Genomic DNA, 24,534 nt, shown 5'->3' on the forward strand with positions numbered 1-24,534 from the left:
TTTGATTGTCCTTGAGAAGATGGTGGTAAATCTGCCTTCCTTATCTGCTCTGGCCTGTACACTAAGTCATTTGGACATTCTGAATTCTCCCTCTGTGTGCCCGAACAGACGCCGGAATGTGGCGACTAGAGGCTTTTCAGAGTGACCCCATTGCAGTGTTAATGTAAGCCTACTTGTGACAATAAAGATTATTTAAAAAAATATATAATTATTCAGACCCACAGCAAGGCGACAGCCTTTTAAAATGGCTGAGGAAGCCACTCATTTGTCAAGCAGGTGGTTCATGCCTTCTTCTCATGGTCAATTAGGGATGGGCAACAAATGCTGGCTTTGACAGGAAAACCTGTGAATTTAGCTCCAATTTCCCTCAACTGTCAGTAATACACTAACCCTCTGATGGTATATGTGTAACTAGCAATAATAGGTGTAATGAATGAGAAAGGATAACAAAATTAAATCTTCAGTAGGTTTTTGGAACAAGCTTGCTCCAGTGAAGTTTGATGAAGTATGCCTTGAGCTCCTCAATGTGGGCTCACCTTTCAGGGCCAGTTTAAAGGTTATCTTCTAGCATCTGTAACTAGAAGTAATGCTATAAGCCACTGATATTCACAATGAAACAATTGCTCAACTCATTCTGCGATGCACTAGAGTTCCAGTTGATGCCACTTTTAATGGGCCTAACCTTTTTCCCACCTCCTTGTACTCTGGTTTGGACTGGATCTTGTGTGAAGGTGACGACTCTGAACTGGGGACCTCAGTCAGGACTCACCTGTACTTGGACTTCACACGTCAAAACTGACTAGCACAGGTCGACTCAAACCAAACCAAGAGATCATACATAGGGAAACAGCCTCAGTATTTGGGGCATTTACGATGGGGCATGCTCCTCTAAATTCAGCTCAGCAACAATATTCTAAATCACACATTGAGTTTGGATTCAATAAGGGATCATTTTCATAGGAATTGGATGGAAAGGGTGGGGTTGTTTCCACTGGCGTTTAGAAGAGCGAGTGGTGACTTGATTGAAATATACAAGATCCTGTATGGTCTGGACACGGTCTTATGGGAAGGATGTTTCATACCCTCTTATGGGTAAGTCCAGAACTAGGGGGCATTGTGTTCAAATTAAGGGTCACCCTCATCGGTTTTGCGACATTGGAACTTCTCTGCCTCAGAACGCAGTGGAAACTGGCTCACTAAATATTTTTAATTTAGATTCTTGTTAGGTAAGGGAATCAAAGGGGATAGATAGGAAAGGGAATCAAAGGGGATAGATAGGAATGTGAAATTGAAACACAAACATATCAGCAATTATCTTATTGAATGGTAGAGCAGGTTTGAGGGGCCAAATGGCCTACTTCTGCTCCTACATCATATATTTGTATGATTTACAGCACACACAGAGATCATTCATATCATGGTGCTGCTACTCTCTCCAGTAACCTCATTCATCCCCTGAGACCAAGATCTTTTATATTCCTCCTTTTCAAATAAATATCTAATTCCCTTTAAAGTTAAGTTCTAATCTGTACCTCAATAACCATGGGTGGTGAAATGTTTCACAGTGCAATAACATTAGGGTCAATAGCTTTCCTCTTCACTTCCTGTCTGTTTGGCCCAGTAGAAAATACGTGCCTCGATTTTGGATTCACTCAATAATATTTCACTATTGGACTGCAAGGTGATGCAGTGGTTAGCACTGCTGCCTACGGCCTGAGGACCCGGGTTCAATTCCAGCTCTGGGACACTGTGTCGAGTTTGCACATTCTCCCCATGTCTGGGTGTATTTCACCCCCACAACCCAAAGATGTGCATGTTAGGTGGATTGGCGACAAATTAAAAAAATTAAAGAAGCCGCTTATTGTCACAACGAAGTTACTGTGAAAAGCCCCTAGTTGCCACATTCCGGCGCCTGTTCGGTTTGGAGAGGCCGGTACGGGAATTGAACCCGCGCTGCTGGCATTGTTCTGCATTACAAGCCAGCTGTTTAGCTCACTGTGCTAAACCAGCCCCTAATTGCCACGTAATTGGAAAAAGAAAAGGAATTGGGTACTCTAAATTTATTTTAAGAAAAATAATAATTCCTTATTTATCCACAGTAAAGACTTTGGCTTCCACCTGCCCCCTTAACTGGCTGCTCTTCTCTCACTATTGCTCCCACCCACCAACGCGCTCTTTCTAATCCTAGTTCTCTGGGAATGTCTGCTGGCTACCCTCCACTCAATTCTCTGGTGGTGGTCAAGCGAGATTACCAAGCTTTAAGAACAGCCAGCACATCAGAATGGGACGGGTGGGCACATTGTGGGAAATTTTAAGTCGCTAATCTCCAAGGCTGCTGGCGGCACAGCTCGGGAGAGATATCCCTCATTCCAAGGAACACATGAGAGGATTAGGAATCCCACAACACACTACACTGGCAACAGTCCAGATTTTGTCAGCTGGCATTACCTTCACTATCCTCTGCATCCCTTTCAATTCCTGCTTTATGATTTTGATAAAAAGCACCCTTCTCTGTAATGTAACTGCTGATTTGAGGCACTCCGCCATTTACACTTCCAGTGGTGAAGGCACGGTTGTTATTTCCATTTCTTCATGCTGGCATTCATTATCTTGAAGAACACAAGTTCACAAGAACACAAGGCTGGTTTAGCTCACTGGGCTAAATCGCTGGCTTTTAAAGCAGTCCAAGCAGGCCAGCAGCACGGTTCGATTCCCGTACCAGCCTCCCCGGACAGGCGCCGGAATGTGGCGACTAGGGGCTTTTCACAGTAACTTCATTGAAGCCTACTCGTGACAATAAGCGATTTTCATTTTCATTAAATTCATTTTATAAGACCTTTTCTAATCCATCAGTTCCTGAGAAGCCTTTAAATTTTTAAAAACGTGTCTCTAAAGGAACTCCAGCCATCTTTGACAATTTTGCACTTCCATAATATTGCATTGAATTACCAGCTTGGATTAGGTACTCAAGTCGTCAATAGATTTTAAATCCACAGCCTTGTGACTGCGGTGCAAACAACCTACTCCTATTTTTTCCTTCTCAGATGACTATCCTTCTAACCATAGACCTTCCACTAATCTTCCCCAGTCTTGATCATGCCTTGTGCCCAATAATTCTGTAAGGCTGACTCAGATGGCATAAAAACAATTACTGCTCTAGCTATCCCATGTAGGCTTGAATGGTGTTTGCTGAAAACATTTAAAAAGCTGGAGCATATAGATAAGCAAACCTCTTGATGCTGGTCTTGAGCAAGTTCATTTCCTCACTGTGCTGCACAGCATACATAGCCATAACCTTTACCAATCATGTGGATGAAATCAATCCTGGAATTGAGGAAATAGAAGGTAATCTGGGCTCCACTCACTCCATTTCCTAATTCATCATCTATGAGCTAATTAGTGCAAGGGGGTAACTAGACCCTTGTTTGAAAGAAACCTGCTTCTAAAACCAGACCAAGAAAGCAACCAGTAGGACAATTAGTGAAATTAGACAGGATTTAATGATTCTCGTCTGCACAACCAGTCCTTGGACTAAGATGCTGCAAAGTGCTTCAACTTTGAATTGGAATTATGTTACATGGCAGAACCATACCAACAGATTACTATGCACTCACGCAAGTTCAATTCAATGAAAGAACATAACAGCTTTACAAAATATTTAATTGTTTGCAACTCTTATGAAATTAATTAAAATAAAATTAATGTTTGACCTCTTTCAGAGAATTGAAGACATTGAATATTGATAATGTGCAAGGAACGTTTTCTGAAATTTATTCAAAAGAAAGCCTCGAGGATGAATGGGACAAGCTTGCAAGGAAACCAAGACAGGAAATATGTGCTTGGGAGAGGCCCAGTATAGCTACTACACTGCCAGAGAATTTCTATGAGTACGCCTCGCAGTACCCACAGAGCCACGGTCTTACCTGCACATGTTCCACATTCCATTTTAATCATGGATCACTGGGTATAACACACAAGTTTGAAGAAGAGAAGGTTGTTCCACATGATTCAGGGATGAATAGACATGAAGATTTATCTACCAACAAAAAGAACAAAGGGCCCCCACCTCAAAGACCACCACCACCAGATTGGAAGAAGTATCGATTGCAAAAACTAACTCAAAATGAATTGCCAGATTTGGAAAAATACCAGTCCCAGAATCTGCCCCAACACGAAGTGGCAGATTTAGAAAAATACCAGTCCCAGAATCTGTCCCAACATGAATTGCCAGATTTGGAAAAATACCAGTCCCGGAATCTGTCCCAACATGAATTGCCAGATTTGGAAAAATACCAGTCCCAGAATCTGTCCCAATATCATCTGGCAGATTTAGAAAAATTCCAGTCCTGGAAACTGTCTCAACACGAACTGGCAGATTTAGAAAAATTCCAGTGCCGGAAACTGTCGCAACATGATTTGCCAGATTTGGAAAAATTCCAGTCCCGGAATCTGTCCCAATATGATTTGGCAGATTTGGAAAAATACCAGTCCTGGAAACTGTCCCAACGTGAATTGTCAGATTTGGAAAAATTCCAGTCTCGGAAACTGTCCCAGCATGAACTGGCAGATTTGGAAAAAAATCAGTCCCGGACACTGTCGCAACATGATTTGGCAGATTTGGAAAAATACCAGTCCTGGAAACTGTCTCAACACGAACTGGCCGATTTGGAAAAATTCCAGTCCTGGAAACTGTCCCAACACGAACTGGCCGATTTGGAAAAATATCAGTCCCGGAAACTGTCCCAACACGAACTGGCCGATTTGGAAAAATTCCAGTCCTGGAAACTGTCCCAACACGAACTAGCCGATTTGCAAAAATTCCAGTCCCGGAAACTGTCCCAACACGAACTGGCCGATTTGGAAAAATTCCAGTCCCGGAAACTGTCCCAGCACGAACTGGCCGATTTGGAAAAATTCCAGTCCCGGAAACTGTCCCAACACGAACTGGCCGATTTGGAAAAATTCCAGACCCGGAAACTGTCCCAACACGAACTGGCCGATTTGGAAAAATTCCAGACCCGGAAACTGTCCCTGCACGATCTGGCCGATTTGGACAGTTACCAGACCCGTAAGCTGTCTCTACACGAAATGCAAGATTTACAGAAATATCGACTTCGGAAACTGTCTCTACATGAATTACCAGATTTGGAAAAATACCAGACCCGGAAACTGTCATTACACGAATTTCCAGATTTCGAAAGGTACCGATCCTGGAATTGGTCTCGAGATGAATTGCCAGATTTGGATGGATATTGGCCACGGAAAGGTATTCAGTATGATTTAGACCCTGTACTGATTCCTCAGCCTACGTCAATGAATTGGAAAAGGTCAGAACAGATTTCTAATAGAGAGGCGATGGTTTATTCTGATCTGCCTCCAAGCACTGGGTCTGCTATGGACGCTGCGACACGATATTCCCATCCATCACAATTGTGTGCAGACTACCTAATGGGCCTTGAATACAGGTATCCAGAATCCAATTTCATTGATCCAAGATGCTTAATATCCTCCTCTGCAGTTCCTGTTCCAGGAGAACATATGATGTCTTCATTGTATAAGTCACAGAGACCAACGATGAAATTGGTAACATCCCTGGAGACTGATGGCAAATCAAGGTAATTGGATAAAAACTAATGTTTATCATTCCTGAGAATTTGTTTGAAACTCCAGAGGAAGCTCTCCACCAACCCCAACCAACCACCCAAATTAAACTATGGTATTGTATTTGAACAGTCATTTGCTGGTAGAAAGCTGAACCAAGTACTTATTGGCAAAATAAATACCACCAAGCCTCTGCTAATTCTATCGTTAAATTGATCTCTTTCAGCCGAGAGTAATCTCTGCTCTGTTCCACGTTAAAACAAATGAAGAAGGCACTCAGTAGAGTGCATATATCTGCCACGGTGTTAACTCAATATTATTACAATTATGCAGCTCTTCTTTGAGACCTTTCCCTACCTGATTGTTTCGCTGCAAATGCAAAGCTAGGAAAATAAATCATTTTATTAAGAGCTATCTTTTGAGAAGACTTCAGGCCAATCCACACCCAACAACCTGCCCTGAAAATCTTGTTCACATTTTGACAGCTGTGAGACAATCCACAAGATTCTAAAATAATCATCAACATTCCAAATAAAACAACCCACAACATTAACTCCCAATCTTTTTTTTAAATAAATTTAGAGTACCCAATTCATTTTTCCAATTAAGGGGCAATTTAGCGTGGCCAATCCACCTAGCTTGCACATTTTTGGGTTGTGGGGGCGAAACCCACGCAAACACGGGGAGACTGTGCAAACTCCACACGGACAGTGACCCAGAGCCGGGATCGAACCTGGAACCTCGGCGCCGTGAGGCCGCAGTGCTAACCTACTGCGCCACCGTGCTGCCCCTAACTCCCAATCTTAACAAACCTTTCAAAAAAAATTCCAGGATGCAGATCAGGATCTTGTTTCACAGGTAGGGTATGGTTGAGGAAGACCTATTTAGTGGTTACTAAATAGTTCTTCCTCAACCATACCCTACCTGTGAAACAAGTTTCATTGAAATCCGTCTGTAAGGTTTTGAGATGTATTCTTTACAAACGAGTTCACAAACTGGTGAAAACATTTGCCTTGGAGGTAATTACCCCTTTCCTAAGACAAACTTTACCATCCACTCTCCATCTCTGTTGATCGGCATGGCTACATTTGGGAACTTACTGCATGAGGGTGGTGGCATATTTCTACTTCCCATTACTACTATGTTGCCCTCCATGAGGAAAAATGTTTTCCACTTGCTTTGAGAACCCAAAAGTTAGTTATTCACCACTTCATTCATTTCTTTAACAGCTCTTTTGCATTACAGCTACATACTGAAAACTAAGTATATATTTACATTCATAGACCCAAGGTACTTTCCTTTCGGAACCTCAATAGATATCAAAACTTTGACTTCAATTTCCTGTGAAATTCAGACAGTGTCACCTATCTCAATTCCGGTTCTCTCAATTGGTTTAGGTTTCAGTCATTTGGGGCAACAGCTGTACTGCCAGAATAGAGCTGCGTCCCCCCAGACTAGAAAGAGGAAAATTCAACACTGACACAATTGAACTCAGTGCCCCAGGCTAGAAAGAGGAAATGTCAATCAGATATCCATACTATGCTTTGATACCTGCTCAAAGGTATTTCTATATAGATGTCTCGTTTAAAACAAAAACAATACCATGTCGGACTGTGACTCCACATTTGGGTAAACTGTCCAAACACTGTGACAATGCACCAGTACCTATTTAACCATACTCCAACAAGAACCAGCTTCAGGTGGGACAAAAATCAATCGAAAGGAAGGGGCATCGACATTTACTTGAAAAGCATGTTTCCAAGTTGAGTAGGAAATGTAGTTTATCAGGACTTGGCAATTTTTACTAGTTGCTAATTTGCTGGGACCTGAACAATCAATGGAATGTAGGAAGGATTCAAGTTTTCTAAAGACAGCAGCTTTTAATGTGTAATTTCATCACCTCTGACCTCCATTTGTGAGGAGGAAAAGTCCCATTGTGTGTCTTAGCAATGTGCGTTTCTATTCCCAGCCACTGCTTGTAAAATTTTAGCATTGTTTCAAAGAACATGCACAATGTGAGGCACATTTAGGGGCTGTGCCATATTGATTTAAGGCATTTTGTTACTTGTTTGGAGCCTCCTTTTAATTAATATACTCAGTCTTTCCCTTTTCTGGACATTTCATCTCCTGAAGGTACTGAGGGTATGATTTCACAGGTGGCAGCTGCACTGTAGCACCTCACACAAATGGCCATTATTCATCTGCGAGCCTTATGCAGAGTGCTGGCAGGCTAGTAAAGCATGGGTGGTGTAATTTCTGAACACAATCTTTCCACATTTGCACTTTCTCGCAGGAGTCAGCAATTAGGAGTGAACTCAGACTGATTATTTGCCCCTTGTTTTTTCCTGCTCCCATGGATTCTGTGGCCAACTGTAGAAGTCCAATAGCTTCCCTGGCAGAGATTAGCTAACACGGACTTTTATGAACTATTTGGCTCAAAGCCCCACCAGATGTGTGGCTGAGTTCATTCTAAGCTATCGAGGGACCTGAGTTATTGTTTCTAAATGATGCTGTGAAATAGAGCAACATTTTAGATTGCTGGTATGTTGTCTTATAAAATGGTTGCCCAACATGTGAAATCTAGAGGTGAAGCAGGCACTGCCCATTGATGTGATGGTAGTAAATAGTTTAAAAAGTGGTGTTCTTGAGTGTTGAGATTTCAGACAGATGGGGTGCCCTGCCCTGTCTAAGCTTCTATTTAATTACTCACTTTGTGATTGTATCATCCCCTCTCCCCGGCAGTATTAACATTTAATTTAGATTCAAAAACAGCTTCTTTCCCCCCAGCTGTTACCAGCCTCCTAATTGACCCTCTTATGGACTGATCTGATCTCTTCACACATCTTCTCTACTGAGTAGTACACTCCTGTTTACTTCACCCGATGCCTATGTCTATGTATTTACATGGTGTATTTTTATGTTTGCACTACGTATTTTCTTTTCATGTATGGAATGATCTGTCTGAACTGTACGCAGAACAATACATTTCACTGTACCTCGGTACACATGACAATAAACAAATTCAATCCAATAATTACATTTCCAGGGCAAACCCTTTGAACAGAAATTTATCTGTTTGATACAGCGACATGTCGTTAATGAGTCCAGCTTTATGTGCCATTGTGAAGTTTTAATAATGTCGCTGCCAATGGTCGGCCATACAATAGAAAAGATCACAATGTAGGAACATGGCCCACAGATTCAGAATTCTCAGCTGAATTAATCCATTTAGCTCTTTGCTGCTTTGTCTGTATTGCTTTTCACTTCCTTTCTTGTGTGAGCACTTGATCATAGACTCCATGTACTGTATCACATAGTTGAGGCTAGCCGTTACATCAGTAAGTAAGACTGGATCTGAGTCTCGCTATGTGGGAAGCGGAAACAGGGTTGTTGCCAGTAGCAGGAACGTTTCAAGAGGAGTTGTCATGGGAGACTCTTGGGCAAGTTTGAACCCAGAACTTTAGAGTAGCATTGTCAGAAGCTCAGGAGAGACCTGCAGCCTCTTGCCGGAAAAAATAAGCGACACGGAGGAAACAAAATACATTACTGAAATAAGCAAATTGGATGGATCATTTCAGTGGCAAAGGGGTACTCCAGAAGCAGAAGGCCATATTGCCAATGAACTTGTTTTGCATTTTAGGCACAGAAATTCACTGATGGTGCTTGCAATAAAGGTTAAAATCAGACAGGTTCTTTCCCTTGATCATTATGTATTATTTATGGGACGGGTGTGTATATGTGGGTAGTTGTAGTGAGAGGACAGAATTGGACTCTGCTCTGATAACCTCTACTATCAAACAACTTGTTTCACACACGGACAGAATGATCACTTGAGGAGGTTAAGTAAGGATTGCCAATCACCTGGAACTGTATCCCAGTGGTCAAACCCAGTGGCTGGTTTATCTCACTGGGCTAAATCATTGGCTTTTAAAGCAGACCAAGCAGGCCAGCAGCACGGTTCGATTCCCGTACCAGCCTCCCCGGACAGGCGCCGGAATGTGGCGACTAGGGGCTTTTCACAGTAACTTCATTGAAGCCTACTCGTGACAATAAGCGATTTATCATTTAATTTTTCATTTCAAAATCTTTGGTTGTGTTGGGAGCAGGGAAGAATTTAAAGGTAACACAAAAAGCTAGATTGGGGTTAGTGGTAAAGTAATAGTTCTCACTGCAAACATTTAAGAAAGCTGCCCACAAAGATCTAGAAATTTCTGAGGTGCCAATATCCCCTTTACCAAGTTCAGTTTGAATCTGGCACCAAGTCAAGGGGATGTGATGCCATCAAGCAGCCAATCACATTGAAGTATTCTCACAGACAGAAAACCAGGAAACAAAACCGTGGGGTGGGAAGGGGTGAGATTTTCTTAGATATTGCCAAAGGCCAATGAACGGTGGAAAAACTGGTGTTGAGCACACTGACGGTAATGGTGACTTTTCCTGCCATATAGTACACTACATCAAAAGAATGTTCATGCATTGGTTCCATGCTGTATTGCTGACAGGACAGACTCTGATTTTCCCACCCAGCCATCACTGGGGCGCTGCAATCGTTGGGGCGCCAGATTTAAAGACCGTCAAGCATGCCCAGTGCACCCAGCAGCTGCACTTCACATGCTGCCGGTAAGTGATGGCTGCCAAGAAATCCGCCCCAAGTTTTCAGATGCCTCCCTGGAGTGGTTGCTTGACGCAATGTGATGTACTGTAACCGCGATCAGGAAGAAAACCAGCCGGAAAGATGATGAACCCAGCATGGGAGGAGGTGGTCAGTGCTAATACCCTGCAGAGGACAGCCAACCAGTGGCAAAAGAGGATGAACGATCTCCTCTGTTCTGCCCAGGTAAGTCATTCGACTCATCACTCTTAACTCACACACACATCCACAGGGATCTCACTCACTGCTGGCTCAAAGGAAATCACTACTCACGCGCCCGCACACGTCATCATCTCCCCTGCTGGTCGTGTCCTCAACATCTCGCTGGTCCCACTCACCATCCATTTTTTAAAAATAAATTTAGAGTACCCAATTAATTTTTTCCAATTAAGGGACAATTTAGCATGGCCAATCCACCTACCCTGCACATCTTTGGACTGTGGGGGCGAAACCCACGGAAACATGGGGAGAATGTGCAAACTCTACACAGACAGTGACCCAGAGCCGGGATCGAACCTGGGACCTTGGCGCCGTGAGGCACGAGTGCTAACCACTGTGCCACCCTGCTGCCCTTCCTCACCATCCACACATGCCATGTACCCTTACCAGTTGCCCTGGCACACAGTCTCCATTTGTTTTCATGCACAAGAAGCTGGCACACAAGAGGGCCAGACCCCAGACCCCAGAAGGGTGGACGGTTGCCACAGATCAAGGTCCTCACGGAGGACAGAGCCATCCAGCTGGCTGCAGAGAACGTTGAACACTCCGGTGCTGATGGTGAGGTCGTTCTCCAGTTTAATTTTTTGTTTCTAATTGATTGTGTTCTGGAGGGAGCTCAACAGTGTGCCCGCCGAAGAGATGTGACAGCACTTTCTGGATATCTGCATTATTTTACGGGAGTGGGGACTCCAGAGATTGCTGTCAGATTCGAAACAGCAATGCCAATGAACCCCAAGAGTTTTAGCACCAGGGCGAAATGTGGGCCGAAGCAGAGAGCCTCAGTTTTAATTTCCTGCTTCTAACGAAAGGTACACTCATCACCCACTGACACACCGGTGGCTTTACGAAAGGAGGGTGTGGTGGAGGGAGAATAGATATCATCAAACAGGAGTTGGGAAGAGGTGGAGAGGTGATAGAAAATGTAGCTTGAGGGAGCTGTTTTGCTGCTGCTTCAAACAAAGGGGAATAAGTGGATTGGCCATGCTAAATTGCCCGTAGTGTAAGGTTAATGGGGGGGATTGTTGGGTTACGGGTATTCGGGTTACGTGGGTTTAAGTAGGGTGATCATTGCTCGGCACAACATCGAGGGCCGAAGGGCCTGTTCTGTGCTGTACTGTTCTATGTTCTATGTTCTAAATGTGGCAAAGTGGAAAGGTTGAGTAGGCGAATTCCATGATTTCTTGGAAAGTTTAGGGGTGGTGGGTTGGGAGTATGGATTGAACACTCAGAGTTAGGCCAGAGTTAAAAAGATTGGAAGGCCTGAGCTGGAATGTTAAGCTGGAGAACGTTACAAGGGTCAGCGCAATAGAGCTGTGAAACCGCAGAATTGTTACAACGCAGAAGGAGGCCATTTGGCCCATCCTGTCTGCACTGGCTCTCCAAACGAGCAGCATGACTTAACATCATTCCCTTGCTTTTCTTCATTACTCCTGCACATTGTTTCTAATCGAGTCATCATCTTTCAAATGCCTCGATAGAACCTGTCTCCACCACGCTTCTAGGAAGTGCAATCCAGACCCAAACAACTTGCTTTGTAAAAAAATTTTTTTTCTCACATCACATTTGCTTCTTTTGAGAATCACTATAAATCTGTGCGATCTCATTCTCAATTCTTTTACAAGTGGGAAGTTTCTCCCCATCTACTCGTCTAGCACCCTCATGATTATGAGCACTTTCATCAAATCTTCTTCAAACCCCTACAGTGTAGAATGAGGCTATTCAGCCCATTGAGTCTGCACCGGCCTTCTGAAAGCGCAACCTATCTAGGACCACGCCCCTGCCCTATGCTCGTAACCCCACCTAAACTGCACATCTTTGGACACTAAGGAGTAATTTTAGCATGACCAATCCACCTAACTCGCACATCTATGGACTGTGGGAAGAAACCGGAGGAAACCCATGAAGGCATGGGGAGAATGTTCAAACTCCACACAGTTACTGAAGGCTGGAATTGAACCTGGGTCCCTGGCGCTATGAGACAGCAGTGCTAACCACAGTGCCGCCGTGTTACCACCTTCTCTCCTATTATGTATTTTCTCTAATGTATTTTCTTTTTATTTTATTTTCTCTTCATGTACTTAATGATCTGTTGAGCTGCTCTCAGAAAAATACTTTTCACTGTACCTTGGTACACTTGACAATAATCCAATCCAAGGAAACCACTCCAATCTAACATCATGACTGAAGTTTCTTATCCCTGGAACTATTCTTGCAAATCTCTTCTGCACTCTCACCAATATGTTCACGTCCTTCCCTACAATGACGCACCCAGAACTTTACACAAGATTCCAGCTGAGGTTTAATTAGTGTCTTGTATAATTTTAGCATATCTTCCTTGCTCTTGTGCTCTATTCCCCTATTAATAAAGCCCAGGATACTCTATGCTTTATTACCTGCTCCCTCCACCTGTCCCCCTACCTTCAATGATCTATGCACATATACACCCAGGTCCCTCTACTCCTGTACCCCTTTCAGAATTTTACACCGTACTTTGAAATGTCTCTCCATGTTTGTTGGAGGGAAGAAATGCTCAGTCCGTTTACGACCGCGTGGTCTGTCCTGATTTTTTACAGAGATTTCATGCATATATATTTTAAGTTTGTTCACAGTTACAGATAAGTATTGACGTCATCGATCAATTTCATACAATACAATCTGATCAGTAGATCATGTTTCCTGAGCCCCTCAATGGGAAACCGATTTATTCATACAATGGGTTTTTACAAGTTACCAGATCATGCTCCGAATGTTCCCCTTAACCTGAAATATTATCTGTGACTTTGTCTATATAAATGCTTCTGGAGCCTTCCTCTCCATTCACCTGAGGAAGGAGGAGTGCTCCTAAAGCTAGTGATATGAAACAAACCTGTTGGACTTTAACCTGGTGTTGTAAGACTTCTTACTGTGAAATAAGATCGTTAGACCTTGATGAGGCGTTAATGGGTTTGTATTCCCTGCTCTGGAACAATGAATCTCCTGCAGACAAGCTGGGGCCATAGTCGTATGACGTGGGTTCCCCATTATTATTATAATGTCTTGTAAGATAATTAAATTACCCTGAGCGCAGGTTTTCTTAAGGTTTCTGGCTGATCCAACAATTTAACCCTTTGCCTACCGGTTTTCCACTCCCCGGGTGGCATTCTCCCCTACCCAGCTTGACGGAGGGTCCCGGAGTAGGGGAGTGGCGCCAACCACTCAGGGGTCAGGCCTCCCCAAAGGTGGGGAATTCTCCCCACCTTTGGGGGCCAGCCACGCGCCGGAGCGGTTAGCACCAGAAGACTGGCGCAAAAAACCGGCGCCCCCGACAGCGGGGCTGGCCGAAAGGCTTTCGCCGGTCAGCGCATGCGCCGGCAGTGACGTCAGCGGCAGCTGGCCGCTGATGTCACTGCCGGCGCATGCGCGATGTGGGGTTCTCTTCCTCTTCCGCCATGGCGGCCGCGGAAGGAGATGGAGTGCCGCCAGGGCACTGGCCCAGAGTCTGAGCTGGGGGCCCCGATTGCGGGCCAGGCCACCGTGGGGGCACCCCCGGGGTTCGATCGCCCCCCCGCCCCCCCCCCCCCCCCCCCCAGGACCTCGGGGGCCCGCTCGCGCCGCTGATCCCGCCGTTCCAGAGGTGGTTCAAACCTCGGCGGCGGGAGAGGCCTCCCAGCGGCGGGACTTCGGCCCATCCGGGCCGGAGAATCACCGCAGGGGCCTCTCCAATCGGAGTGGCGAGATTCCTGCCACCGCCACTTCCCGGGTGGCGGGGAATCTCTGCCATGGCAGGGGCGGGAGGGATTTTAGGCGGCCCCAGGCGATTCTCCGGCCCCCCATGTGCTGCTTTTAACCTAGAACATGTTTTTATTAATATATATATTATTTTCTCGCTAACAAAGTTTTTCCTATTAAAATGCATCAACTCACACTTCTCCAAATTGAACTTCATCTGCTACCTATCTGCCCACTCCACCAACTTGTTTATGTCTTTTTGGTGTTCTATACTGTCCTCTCCACAGTTTACAATACTTCAAAAGTTTGTGTCATCCACACACTTTGAAATTGTCTCCTGCACACCAAAATTCCGATCATTAATATATATCAGGAAAAGCAATTGTCCCAATATCGACCGTTGGGGAACACCACTGCAAACTTTCCTCCAGCCTGAAAAATGTCTATTAACCATTACTCTCTGCTTCCTGTTACTCAGCCAATTTTGTATCCACATTGCTACTGTCCCTTTTATTCCATGAGCATTCTCATAAGTCTCTTGTATGGAATTCCTTTTGAAAGTCCGTGTGCATGACATCAACATAACCCTCATCGACTCTTTGCTACGATGATTCTCAAAAAACTCGAGCAAGTTCGTTAAACAGGATTTCTCCTTTAGAAATCCGTGTTGGCTGCTCCTAATCAACCCATATTTTTCCAAGTGACTATCAATTCTATCTCGAATAATTGTTTCTAGAAACTTACTCTCCACTGATGTTAAATTGACTGGTCTGTAATTGCTGGAGTTATCTTTACAATATTTTTGAACACGGGCGCAACAGATGCAATTCTCCAGTCCTCTAGCACCTCCCCTAATTTTAGAGAAGACTTGAAGATGATGGCCAGTGTCCCTGTTAGAATTTCAATTCTAACTTCCTTCAGTATCCTTGGATCCATATATCAATTGGTTCCAATGCCGTGTCAACTTTCAGTACAGTCTATTCAACACTTCCTCCTGATCAATTTTGAACCAGTCTAGGGTCAGAGTTTCCACGTCTGTCACCATGTCCTGGGTAGCACCTACAATATAAACAGATGTAAAATATTCATTGAATACTCAGCCATGCCCCCAGCCTCCATGTGTAAATTACCTTTCAGGTCTCTAATCAGCCCTACTCCTCCATTTACCACACTTTTATTATTTATACACTTACAGGAGACTTTGGGATTCCTTTTATGTTGGCATAACACCTCTTCGCTTCTCAAATGTGCTTTTTTTAACCTCTCCTCTGAACCTTCTGTATTCCTCTTGGCTCTCAATTGTATTTTCCACCAGGCACCTGTCATAAACACACATTTTCTTCTTTGCTCCAGCTGCATCTGAATTGTGAACGCTCAAAGCTGATGCAGCTTACCTACAAATAGAAACATATTTTATTCTCCAGCACTGAGCTTCACTAACACACAAATTCATAAGAAAATGTTTTCAGATGGTTGCCTGCACCTGTCTTGTTCTGCTCTTGGCATAGCCTAAGCTGCTTCCTTGATGTTCACTCTGACAAAAGAAGGTTCAGACGTGGAGATAACTTCAACACGTTTATTAAACTATTTACAGTTCTCCTACTTGGATTCGCCTCTACTGTTAAACCTTCTATAGCTACTCAGACTGACAAACCAGTCTGCTACAATCCACGTGGTGGGTGTGATGTTGAATTAACCCTGTGTCTGTACTCACTGAGTGTCTCCACTGGAAAGAGGAAGATTATGTGCGCTGTGTCCTTTATATATGGGTTGGTGTAATGCCCCCCTATGGTAGTGTCACCTCTGTGTGTATCGTGAATGCCTGTTGGTCGTGTCCTATCTTACTGACCTATTGGTTGAGAGTCTGTGTGTCGTGTCACTAGTGCTCCCTCTAGTGTCTAGCTAGTCTACGTGTATTTACATTAACCCCTTGTGTATCTACAGTGATGCATATCACCACATCCCCCCTTTTTTCATGTTACATATTTTCTGTACACTGTTAAAGTAAATTGAACAAAAAACAGGTAGATAAACAGGTACAAGTTATGATAACAGTGATCATTAAACAATAAGTCCAACTCATATGCGTGAGTCAAAAACCCATCAATTATCATGGTCGAATGTCTTTCTTGTTGGGTTGGTGAGTTGGTGATTTTGATGGTGGCATGTCTTTGTGGACGCCATCAGTGTCCCTGTGCATGAGGGGCCAAGAAGTGGTCAAATCACTTTGTTGTCTGATTTGGAGTCTTTTTTTCTTCCGATGCTTGTGGTAGCGATGTTGGATGGCATCTGCCCTGAAAGCCAGGTTGCCTGTTGGTAGTGCAGCACACGTAAATTGGGAAGATGCATCGTTCTGCCATGGTATGTCATTGTATTGAGCTGAGCAGTAACAGTGTCCCTCATGGGCAGAGTTGATACCAGTCGTAGTTCCATTAATGTAGTCGTTGTCATGCTTGCTGTCGATGATGTTGCCTTTGGTACGCGTCGTGTCGTTTTCTTTGATATTGTTTTCATAGGTTATGATGTTGTGTTAGATGGTTTGTTGTTGTGTTCGCTGCGCTCAAGGACCTCACTCTGTGGATAATATGAGTCCTTCACACAGTTACTCGTCTCAGCATGCTTTGTGGCATCTGCTGTTTTCTTCAACGTGTCGTCACTGAGTTTGCGATGCTCCCCGTCTGGAGTCATGTCTGGCTTACTTGAATCAGCTTTGGCGTTTAGTTGCTCCCCATCTGGAGTCTGGTCTGTTTCACCTGAGTCAGTGTTGGTTTGTCGATGCTCCCTGTCTGGTCTGTGTCACCTGAGTCAGTTTTGGTTTGTCGATGCTCCCCGTCTGGAGTCATAGCAGGTTGACTGGAGTCGGCTGAGATTTCTTGATGCTCCATGTCTGGAGTCAAAACGTTCAGGAATGCATTTGCTTGTGGAGAGGCTCGAGCGAATGAGGTTTGAAGTAACGTGGTGTCACCGGAGTCACCAGTGGTCTCACTGTGATCGTTGAGTGCCTTTGTACGCAGTAGCTGAGGTCTGTCACATTGCACATCTTGTATGGGAAGTGGGATGCTGTCGTTATTTGTCTCACATACAGTGGGTAGAGCCTCAGTAGCTTCTTGTTGTTCACTTGGGCTGGGTAGACTGTCAGAGTCTTCATGTGGCTCAAACAATGTGGGTGGACTGTCATAGTCACTTTGTTATTCACTGGAGCGTGGTAGACTCATAGTCGTCTTGCTGTTCACTGGAGTGTGGTAGACTGTCATAGTCTTCTTACTGTGCACTTGAGCATGGCAGACTGTCATAGTCTTTCTGTTGGTCACTTGAGCGTGGCAGACTTGCAACGTCTACTGCTGGTTGCTCAGAGGAGGTTGCTAGACCCTCATGGTCTTGTTCGTGCAAGGACTGCACTTTGGAGTTTTGCGTAGCTTCTATCATGGAGGCTGTCCATGAGCTCGCTGTGGAGGCTTGTGTCACTCGAGTCACTTCTTGTTCATGCAAGGACTGCGGTGTGGAGTCTTGAGTTTCTTCTATCGTGGAGTCTGTTCATGAGCTCGCTGTGGAGGCTTGTGTCACTCGAGTCACTTCTTGTTCATGCAAGGACTGCGGTGTGGAGTCTTGAGTTTCTTCTATCGTGGAGTCTGTCCATGAGCTCGCTGTGGAGGCTTGTGTCACTGGAGTCACTTCTTGTGTGGAGACGTGCAGTTGTCTTGCTGTTGAGTCTTTCATTGCTTCCTGTGTAGAGGCTGGGACCCTTTGTGGTGCGTAGACTACTCTCTGTGTGGAGTCGGGAACCCCTAGCGGTGCGTGGAGCACTCTCTGTGTGGCAGTAGGCTGCTCTCTGTGGGCTTGTACCGCTCTCTGTCTCTTGGTGTCAGGCCGCAGCATAATCCTGCACTCACGAGTTGGGATGTAATATATGCTGGGCTGAAAATCCTCAAATCCGAAGAACACATCCGCATTTGTGTCGGAGTCTTCACTGTAGAACACATCTCGTTGCGGTTCGGATTTGATACTGGGGTCGCCATCTTGAATGATGAAACCTTTGTCTGTGTCGTCGTCTTCTAGGACTATATGATCACTTTTTTTTATAAATTTAGATTAGCCAATTATTTTTTCCAATTAAGGGGCAATTCAGCATGGCCAATCCACCTACTCTGCACATTTTTGGGTTGTGGGGGCGAAACCCACGCAGACACGGGGAGAATGTGCAAACTCCACACGGACAGTGAACCAGAGCCGGGATCGAACCTGGGACCTCAGCGCCGTGAGGCGGTTGTGCTAACCACTAGGCCACCGTGCTGCCCTATATGATCACTTTTTGTGTCAGAGCTGGCATTGGGCTCATGATGTCCAAAGAAGAAATAAAGGTCGGAGTCGTGGTATTCAAGGACTGTATCATCTCTTTGGCCGGTGCTAACTGCTTGTTGCAGGGTTCTGCAGAGGTTACTTTCAGCTACTGGTTGAATTTCAGGCATTGTGCTGTCATTCCAGGTAAAAGAATCAGGTTTTACAGCTTTAAATTTTTTTTTCCGTGTTCTGGGACATTTCCCCTTTAAGTGGGCGTGGTCCGGGGGCCTCTGACGTCATGAAGCGTGTGACAGAGGTCGTAGGAAGCGATTGCGCATGTGCTTATCGCTTTTTCTTTACTGGGGGTCTTTTTCAAAATTGCGCGTGCGCGGCTTCTCGCGCGTGCGCAAACGGACCTTCACCTTCTGTGCGCTTCTCGCGCAACTGCGCATGTGCAGTACCTTTTTCGAGATGGCCGCCGATCATCATTGTTGTTCTCTGCTCCGGGATCTCGGCCTCGTGGTAAGTACTGGCACCTCTCTTACTGTTTTCTGTTGGTTTGTTTGTGTTTTCCTCGCAGTATTTACCGAATTTGTCCAGGACTGCCTGGAAGTCACTCCTGTTTTGCCCTTTGGAGAACTTGAATGTTTTAAAGATTTCTTCTGCTCTGGTACTGGCGATGGTGAGCAGAAGCTCTGTCTTTTCAGCATCGGCCACATCTTGTAGGTCGGCTGCTACAAGAAAGATCTCAAACCTTTGCCTGAATGCACGCCAGTTTTCGCGGAGATTGCTGTGGCACCTGAGCTGCTGTGGAACCGGAATCGCGATCATCTTGCCTGGGTGTTGTTGCTGGTTGTCACTGTTTGCTGAGCTGTAAGTATATGGATTGAAACAGTTACTCGCTGGTACTATGTCTTGTTATGCTCTTGGCATAGCCTAAGCTGCTTCCTTGATGTTCACTCTGACAAAGGAAGGTTCAGACGTGGAGATAACTTCAACACATTTATTAAACTATTTACAATTCTCCTACTCTGATTCGCCTCTACTGTTAATCCTTCTATAGCTACTCAGACTGACGAACCAGTCTGCTACAATCCACGTGGTGGGTGTGATGTTGAATCAACCCTGTGTCTGTACTCACTGAGCGCCTCCACTGGAAAGAGGAAGATCATGTGTGCTGTGTCCTGTATATATGGGTTGGTGTAATGTCCCCCTGTGGTAGTGTCACCTATGTGTGTATCGTGAATGCCCATTGATCATATCCTATCTTAGGCCTATGGGTTGGTGTAATGCCCCCCTGTGGTAGTGTCACCTATGTGTGTATCGTGAATGCCCATTGATCATGTCCTATCTTAACCATGCTATTGGTTGAGTGTCTGTTTGTCATGTTTCTGGTGCTCCCTCTAGTGTCTAGCTAGTCTACGTGGACTTACATTAACCCCTTGTGTATCTACAGTGATGCATATCACCACATACCCTCCATCACCCCTGTGCCCATTTGGTTTGTGAGGGTACAAACCATGGGCACTGATAGTCCTGTGCTGTCTTGTATGAGTTTAAATAGTGTCAGCAAGCCATTCAACTCTCCTTGGAACAGATAAGGTTAAGGAGAGATTTGATTGAGGTATCCACATTAGAACAGTACAGCACAGAACAGGCCCTTCGGCCCTCGATGTTGTGCCGAGCAATGATCACACTACTTAAACCCACGTAACCCGTATACCCGTAACCCAACAATCCCCCCATTAACCTTACACTACGGGCAATTTAGCATGGCCAATCCACCTAACCTGCACATCTTTGGACTGTGGGAGGAAACCGGAGCACCCGGAGGAAACCCACGCACACACGGGGAGGACGTGCAGACTCCACACAGACAGTGACCCAGCTGGGAATCGAACCTGGGACCCTGGAGCTGTGAAGCATTGATGCTAACCACCATGCTACCGTGAGGCCCCTGACTGGGGCCTGACTGGTTTTGATATACTTTCCAGTGGCGGAAAGTTGAATAAACAGAGGGCATGGATTTAAAGCAACTGGCAAAAGAATCAGCAACGGTGATATGAGGGAAAGAAAGTACAAGTTATTTTAATCTTGAATGCGCTGCTGAAGAGGGTGGAAACAGATTCAATAATGGGCCAAATTTTCTGAGGAGTGGCAATCCCCCCGCTCCTATTTTCTTGCCCAACGCTGGAGCTCCGCATTTATGGCCTGGACTTCCGAACCAGGTCTTCTCCGAAATGCAAAGTGTACCTGTCCTGGTAGTCCATCCTCCTAGTGCAGGATCATCGGGGGAAGACAAACCATGGCATTCTATGGCACTGGATGCAGTATTCTATCAAGTCTTCGTTCACTAGTAAGTGATTTACAAATTGTTTTTGCCCGCAATCCATTTTTACCAACTGGCCATCCTTTGCGACCCACGCCCACCAGCCTTCGCGACCCACGCTGACCGTCCATCGTGACCCACGACGACTGTCCATCGCGACCCACACAAGCCAACCTTCGCGACCCACCATTTTCACTTACCTTTGATGTGTCAGGTAAGCCTGCTTAGTCCTCACAATCTCACTTGCTTTGCTATTCAATGTTACATTTCCTCCCTTCAAATAACACACATGGGGCGGGATTCTCCATTGCCTGACGCCAAAATCGGGAATGGCAATCGGGCGGAGAATGGTTCCCGATGCCGAAATCACGGCAGGCGCCGGTTTGACGGCGGGTCACGGTGATCTGCCCCCACCAACTCAGCGTCATCAACAAGTGCACCGCGTGCAGTTGCAACCGCGTTTGTATATCATTATTGGGCCCACCCAGGATGCTCCACCTCCGATGAGCCAAGTTCCCAACGGCGCGGGCCACGTGTGGTCTCAGCAGTCGTGAGCGAGTGGGGAGAGAGAGAGGGCTTGCGGACAGTGTTCAGCACCGCCATACTCTGCCAATAGCCGTGCCACTAGCTGGGGGGCTTCAGCCAGTTCTGGGGGGAGTAGTGGGGGGTGGCTAGGAGGTGGGATGTGGGGTCGGGGTGGACAATTACGCAGTCCAGCTCAACCATCTTTTCGGGCATAATAGGTGCGTGTGTGGGGGGTGTAAGCGTACGCTCGGCTGCAGCTTGTCAGCCCTGCGCTTATCCACCATGGACCCAGCGATTCTCCCACCATTTCTTGTGTGCTCCATGGGTGTTTCGCATGGCACTGGTGCTAGCCTCTCAATGGTAGCGGAATCAGTGCAGGTGTGGCACCAGATGTTCCTCCGTTGGCATCAGCACTTAGATGCAGGAACGGAGAATCCAGGCCATGAACTTTGAATTCTGATTTGCAGTGGCACAATTAATAAGCCATACTTCAAGTAATCATCTTTACGCTGTTGTGTTCCTGTTTCCTCATGGGTTGTTCATCAGAGGCCCTGAGTTCATACCAGCACTGCTGGCAGCTGCAAAATGGAGGAATCTCTCTCGCATGAACAGAACACGCGGAGTCAGTGTAATGAACGCATGACCTCTTTGCTGCCAATCCAGGCAGGAAGACTCCATCAATTTAGAAACTAATCTGCTCCTGGGTCAGTGCGCTGGCATCAGGAGTAGGTGTTCTGCCCCACTGGAGCCAGGTCTGAGCATTGCTGAGGGGGCATGCATGTGTGGAGCGGCTGGCATTCTAAAAGCCGGTCACGCCGTTGGGCACTTCTTCCTGTGATCGGGAATGCCGTGACGCACCCGTGGGTTTGAAAATGACTGCACTAATACATTGAAAAGCTTTGAGACATTTAAATAACTTTTCAGTGTGTTAGGAATTGAGTGTGAGTGAGGTAGGTGAGTAGGTGTCAGCTGCAGAGGGCGGTGGGGTTGCATGGTAGGTTTCAATGTAAGACTCCCTGGTAACTCCAGGTAAGAGAGTTGGAAACCCCCAAAGTCTCTGACTCTAACGCAAAGTATAAGACTTTTCCAGAGGGTCACTGGGAGCTCGGGTACTTCCAGTCTTCGACCACCTGGATTCCGGACTAAAAGATCGAGTTCACTATTTGAAGGAAAAGAGTCTACAGGCTATGGGGAAAGAGAAGGAGTGAAATTAATAAATTCTTCCCAGGATCTGGAAGAGGCAGAGTGGACCAAATGGCGGCCTCCTGTGGTGTCGCATTCTATGGTTATTGCTGAATTCAACAATATTTCATTCAGTTCCACAAATGTACATCTTCCAACAATAGGTACTGGCCAATGATTAGGAGAAGGAATCCTAGCTATTCCTTTTTCCCAAACCCTTGCTTCAGTTTGTGGACGTTGGAACTAACAAGAGCATTTTAACACTGAGCCAGCTGAGATTAATGAATTCAGTACACCTAATGGGCCTGAAATCTTCTGGTTTGTATAACTTGTTGTCACATTTGAGATGCCCCGAAGTACTAATTTTAAATGTGTATGAAATAAAGTGCGCCTGATTCAGCAGCCAGTATATCTCTTCAAGGCTGGTGATTTCTGTGATCTCCTCTGCAACAGAGTTTTATATTGTCTGATGCTGCTGATTTTTCAACTGCATGTCAGCAGCTTACTTGAATCATTAGTTCAGCGGTCGCTACTGTGCAGCATCATCTATTAATTTCTGTTTCCTTAGAACTCAAAAATTAATAGATCCGATGGGAGAGATGATATCCAGAGGAGGAAGAAACTGGCCCTTTGAAGGAGGCCCACCCTATCTCCCACACAACATGACATCGACAAAGAATGAGGTGGATCTAGACTGCCAGAGGTGTGGGGAGTCATACTTCAATATTGCCAGCAAACCGGATGAGAGGTGGGAAAATTCTGAGGCTTTCATAAAACCTGGTACAAAAGCAGTAAGAAACACCGTCAAAAGTCCTTCTCGTGAACCTGGTGAAGGAATTGAAACTGTGAGGTGCTGCTCGGATGTGAAGAGCAGACCGCTTACCGAGCTGACTTCGGAGGAACTGGCGAGAGATATCGCAGAGAAAGATCGGTCTCTGGCAGACATATTAGATCCTAACTCTAAAATGAAGAGTGCTGTAGGCCTGATGGGTGGATTCTTTCCAGAAAGCAAAGTGGAACTGTCACGGGCACGTGAGCACAAGAAACGGAATCCACTACAGCTGAGCCTGAATATTAACCAGAAGTAAGTCTCTTTTCGAGCTTCTAGGTTCCCATGTATTATTTGAACATGAGATCCAGGTACAATAACCCAATCTGTGCTGTGTTAGCTGATACCACTCTAGGCAGCAATTGCAGCACAGCAGTAATCCTGGGCTACAGAAGGGGAAGAAACGCAGGGTTCCTACTCCTGATTAGTATCCAATGAGTCAGCAAAGTAAGTGCATGCTTATAAATGTTGGATAAGAAATTGTTTAGATTCAGTTGTGATTGTTCTCCCGTGGTTCAATGAACATCCACAGAAAAGGTACGTACCCTATCACCTGAGTGATGCTGCACCTGAGAAACCACACCTCAGCAAAAGACTGGTAAAATTGGTGTCCTTGGCGATAGTGGTGCCTTCATTTTCCTCGAGTCATATTTAAGGACTAATTTGGAGCATAATTATAATCAGCTTTGCAATGCGGATTTTATTTAACCACAGATTTGTTCCACATGGTGTCTCTTTAATCCAGTCCCAGATGTGCGCTATAGCTGCTACAAAATGCTTCCATTCTTCTAAATAAATGGTAAGGTTACTCAGGCACTGATGTGGATGTTTCTCAGTGTTGTAAGTTGAGGTATATTTGAGCGCTGGACCAGATGCAGTCAGCTAACAGGCGAACTCTTAGCATCTGGCAAGCACACAGTTTATTAACTGTCCTCAAGCCTTCTCAAAGAATATCACTCAAGTGCTTAAGGTTGCCCGCCTTCATTATCACTCCCCCACACCGCCACCTCTGCCAGATACTAACTGGAGAGCATAAATCAAAATATTTACATAGTATATAAACCTACATTGCTGTTCTTTCATTGTCACTGCACCAGAATCCTGGAATTACCTTCTTAAAAGCACCAGATAGACTGCAGTAGTTCAAAGTGGCTCACCTTCTTGTGGTCAGTTAGCGACATGTAACAAATGTTGGCTGAGGATCCGATACTC

The 24,534-nt window shown here is 45.4% G+C and overlaps 1 protein-coding gene across 4 annotated transcripts in view; it reads left to right on the forward strand.

The window, feature by feature from the left end:
* LOC119952060 (protein Shroom4-like) overlaps window positions 1-24,534 on the forward strand; it is a 192,753-nt gene that overhangs the window by 123,190 nt on the left and 45,029 nt on the right. For 3 of the 4 annotated variants that reach the window (XM_038775576.1, XM_038775577.1, XM_038775578.1), the window contains 2 exons: window positions 3,720-5,615; window positions 23,062-23,577. In XM_038775576.1, coding sequence (XP_038631504.1) covers window positions 3,720-5,615; window positions 23,062-23,577 — 2,412 coding nt within the window. The remainder of the gene's footprint in view (window positions 1-3,719; window positions 5,616-23,061; window positions 23,578-24,534) is intronic. The other variant, XM_038775579.1, reaches the window with a different exon arrangement.

Source organism: Scyliorhinus canicula, chromosome 17 (genome assembly GCF_902713615.1).
Source record: "Scyliorhinus canicula chromosome 17, sScyCan1.1, whole genome shotgun sequence".
Taxonomy (NCBI): Eukaryota; Metazoa; Chordata; class Chondrichthyes; order Carcharhiniformes; family Scyliorhinidae; genus Scyliorhinus; species Scyliorhinus canicula.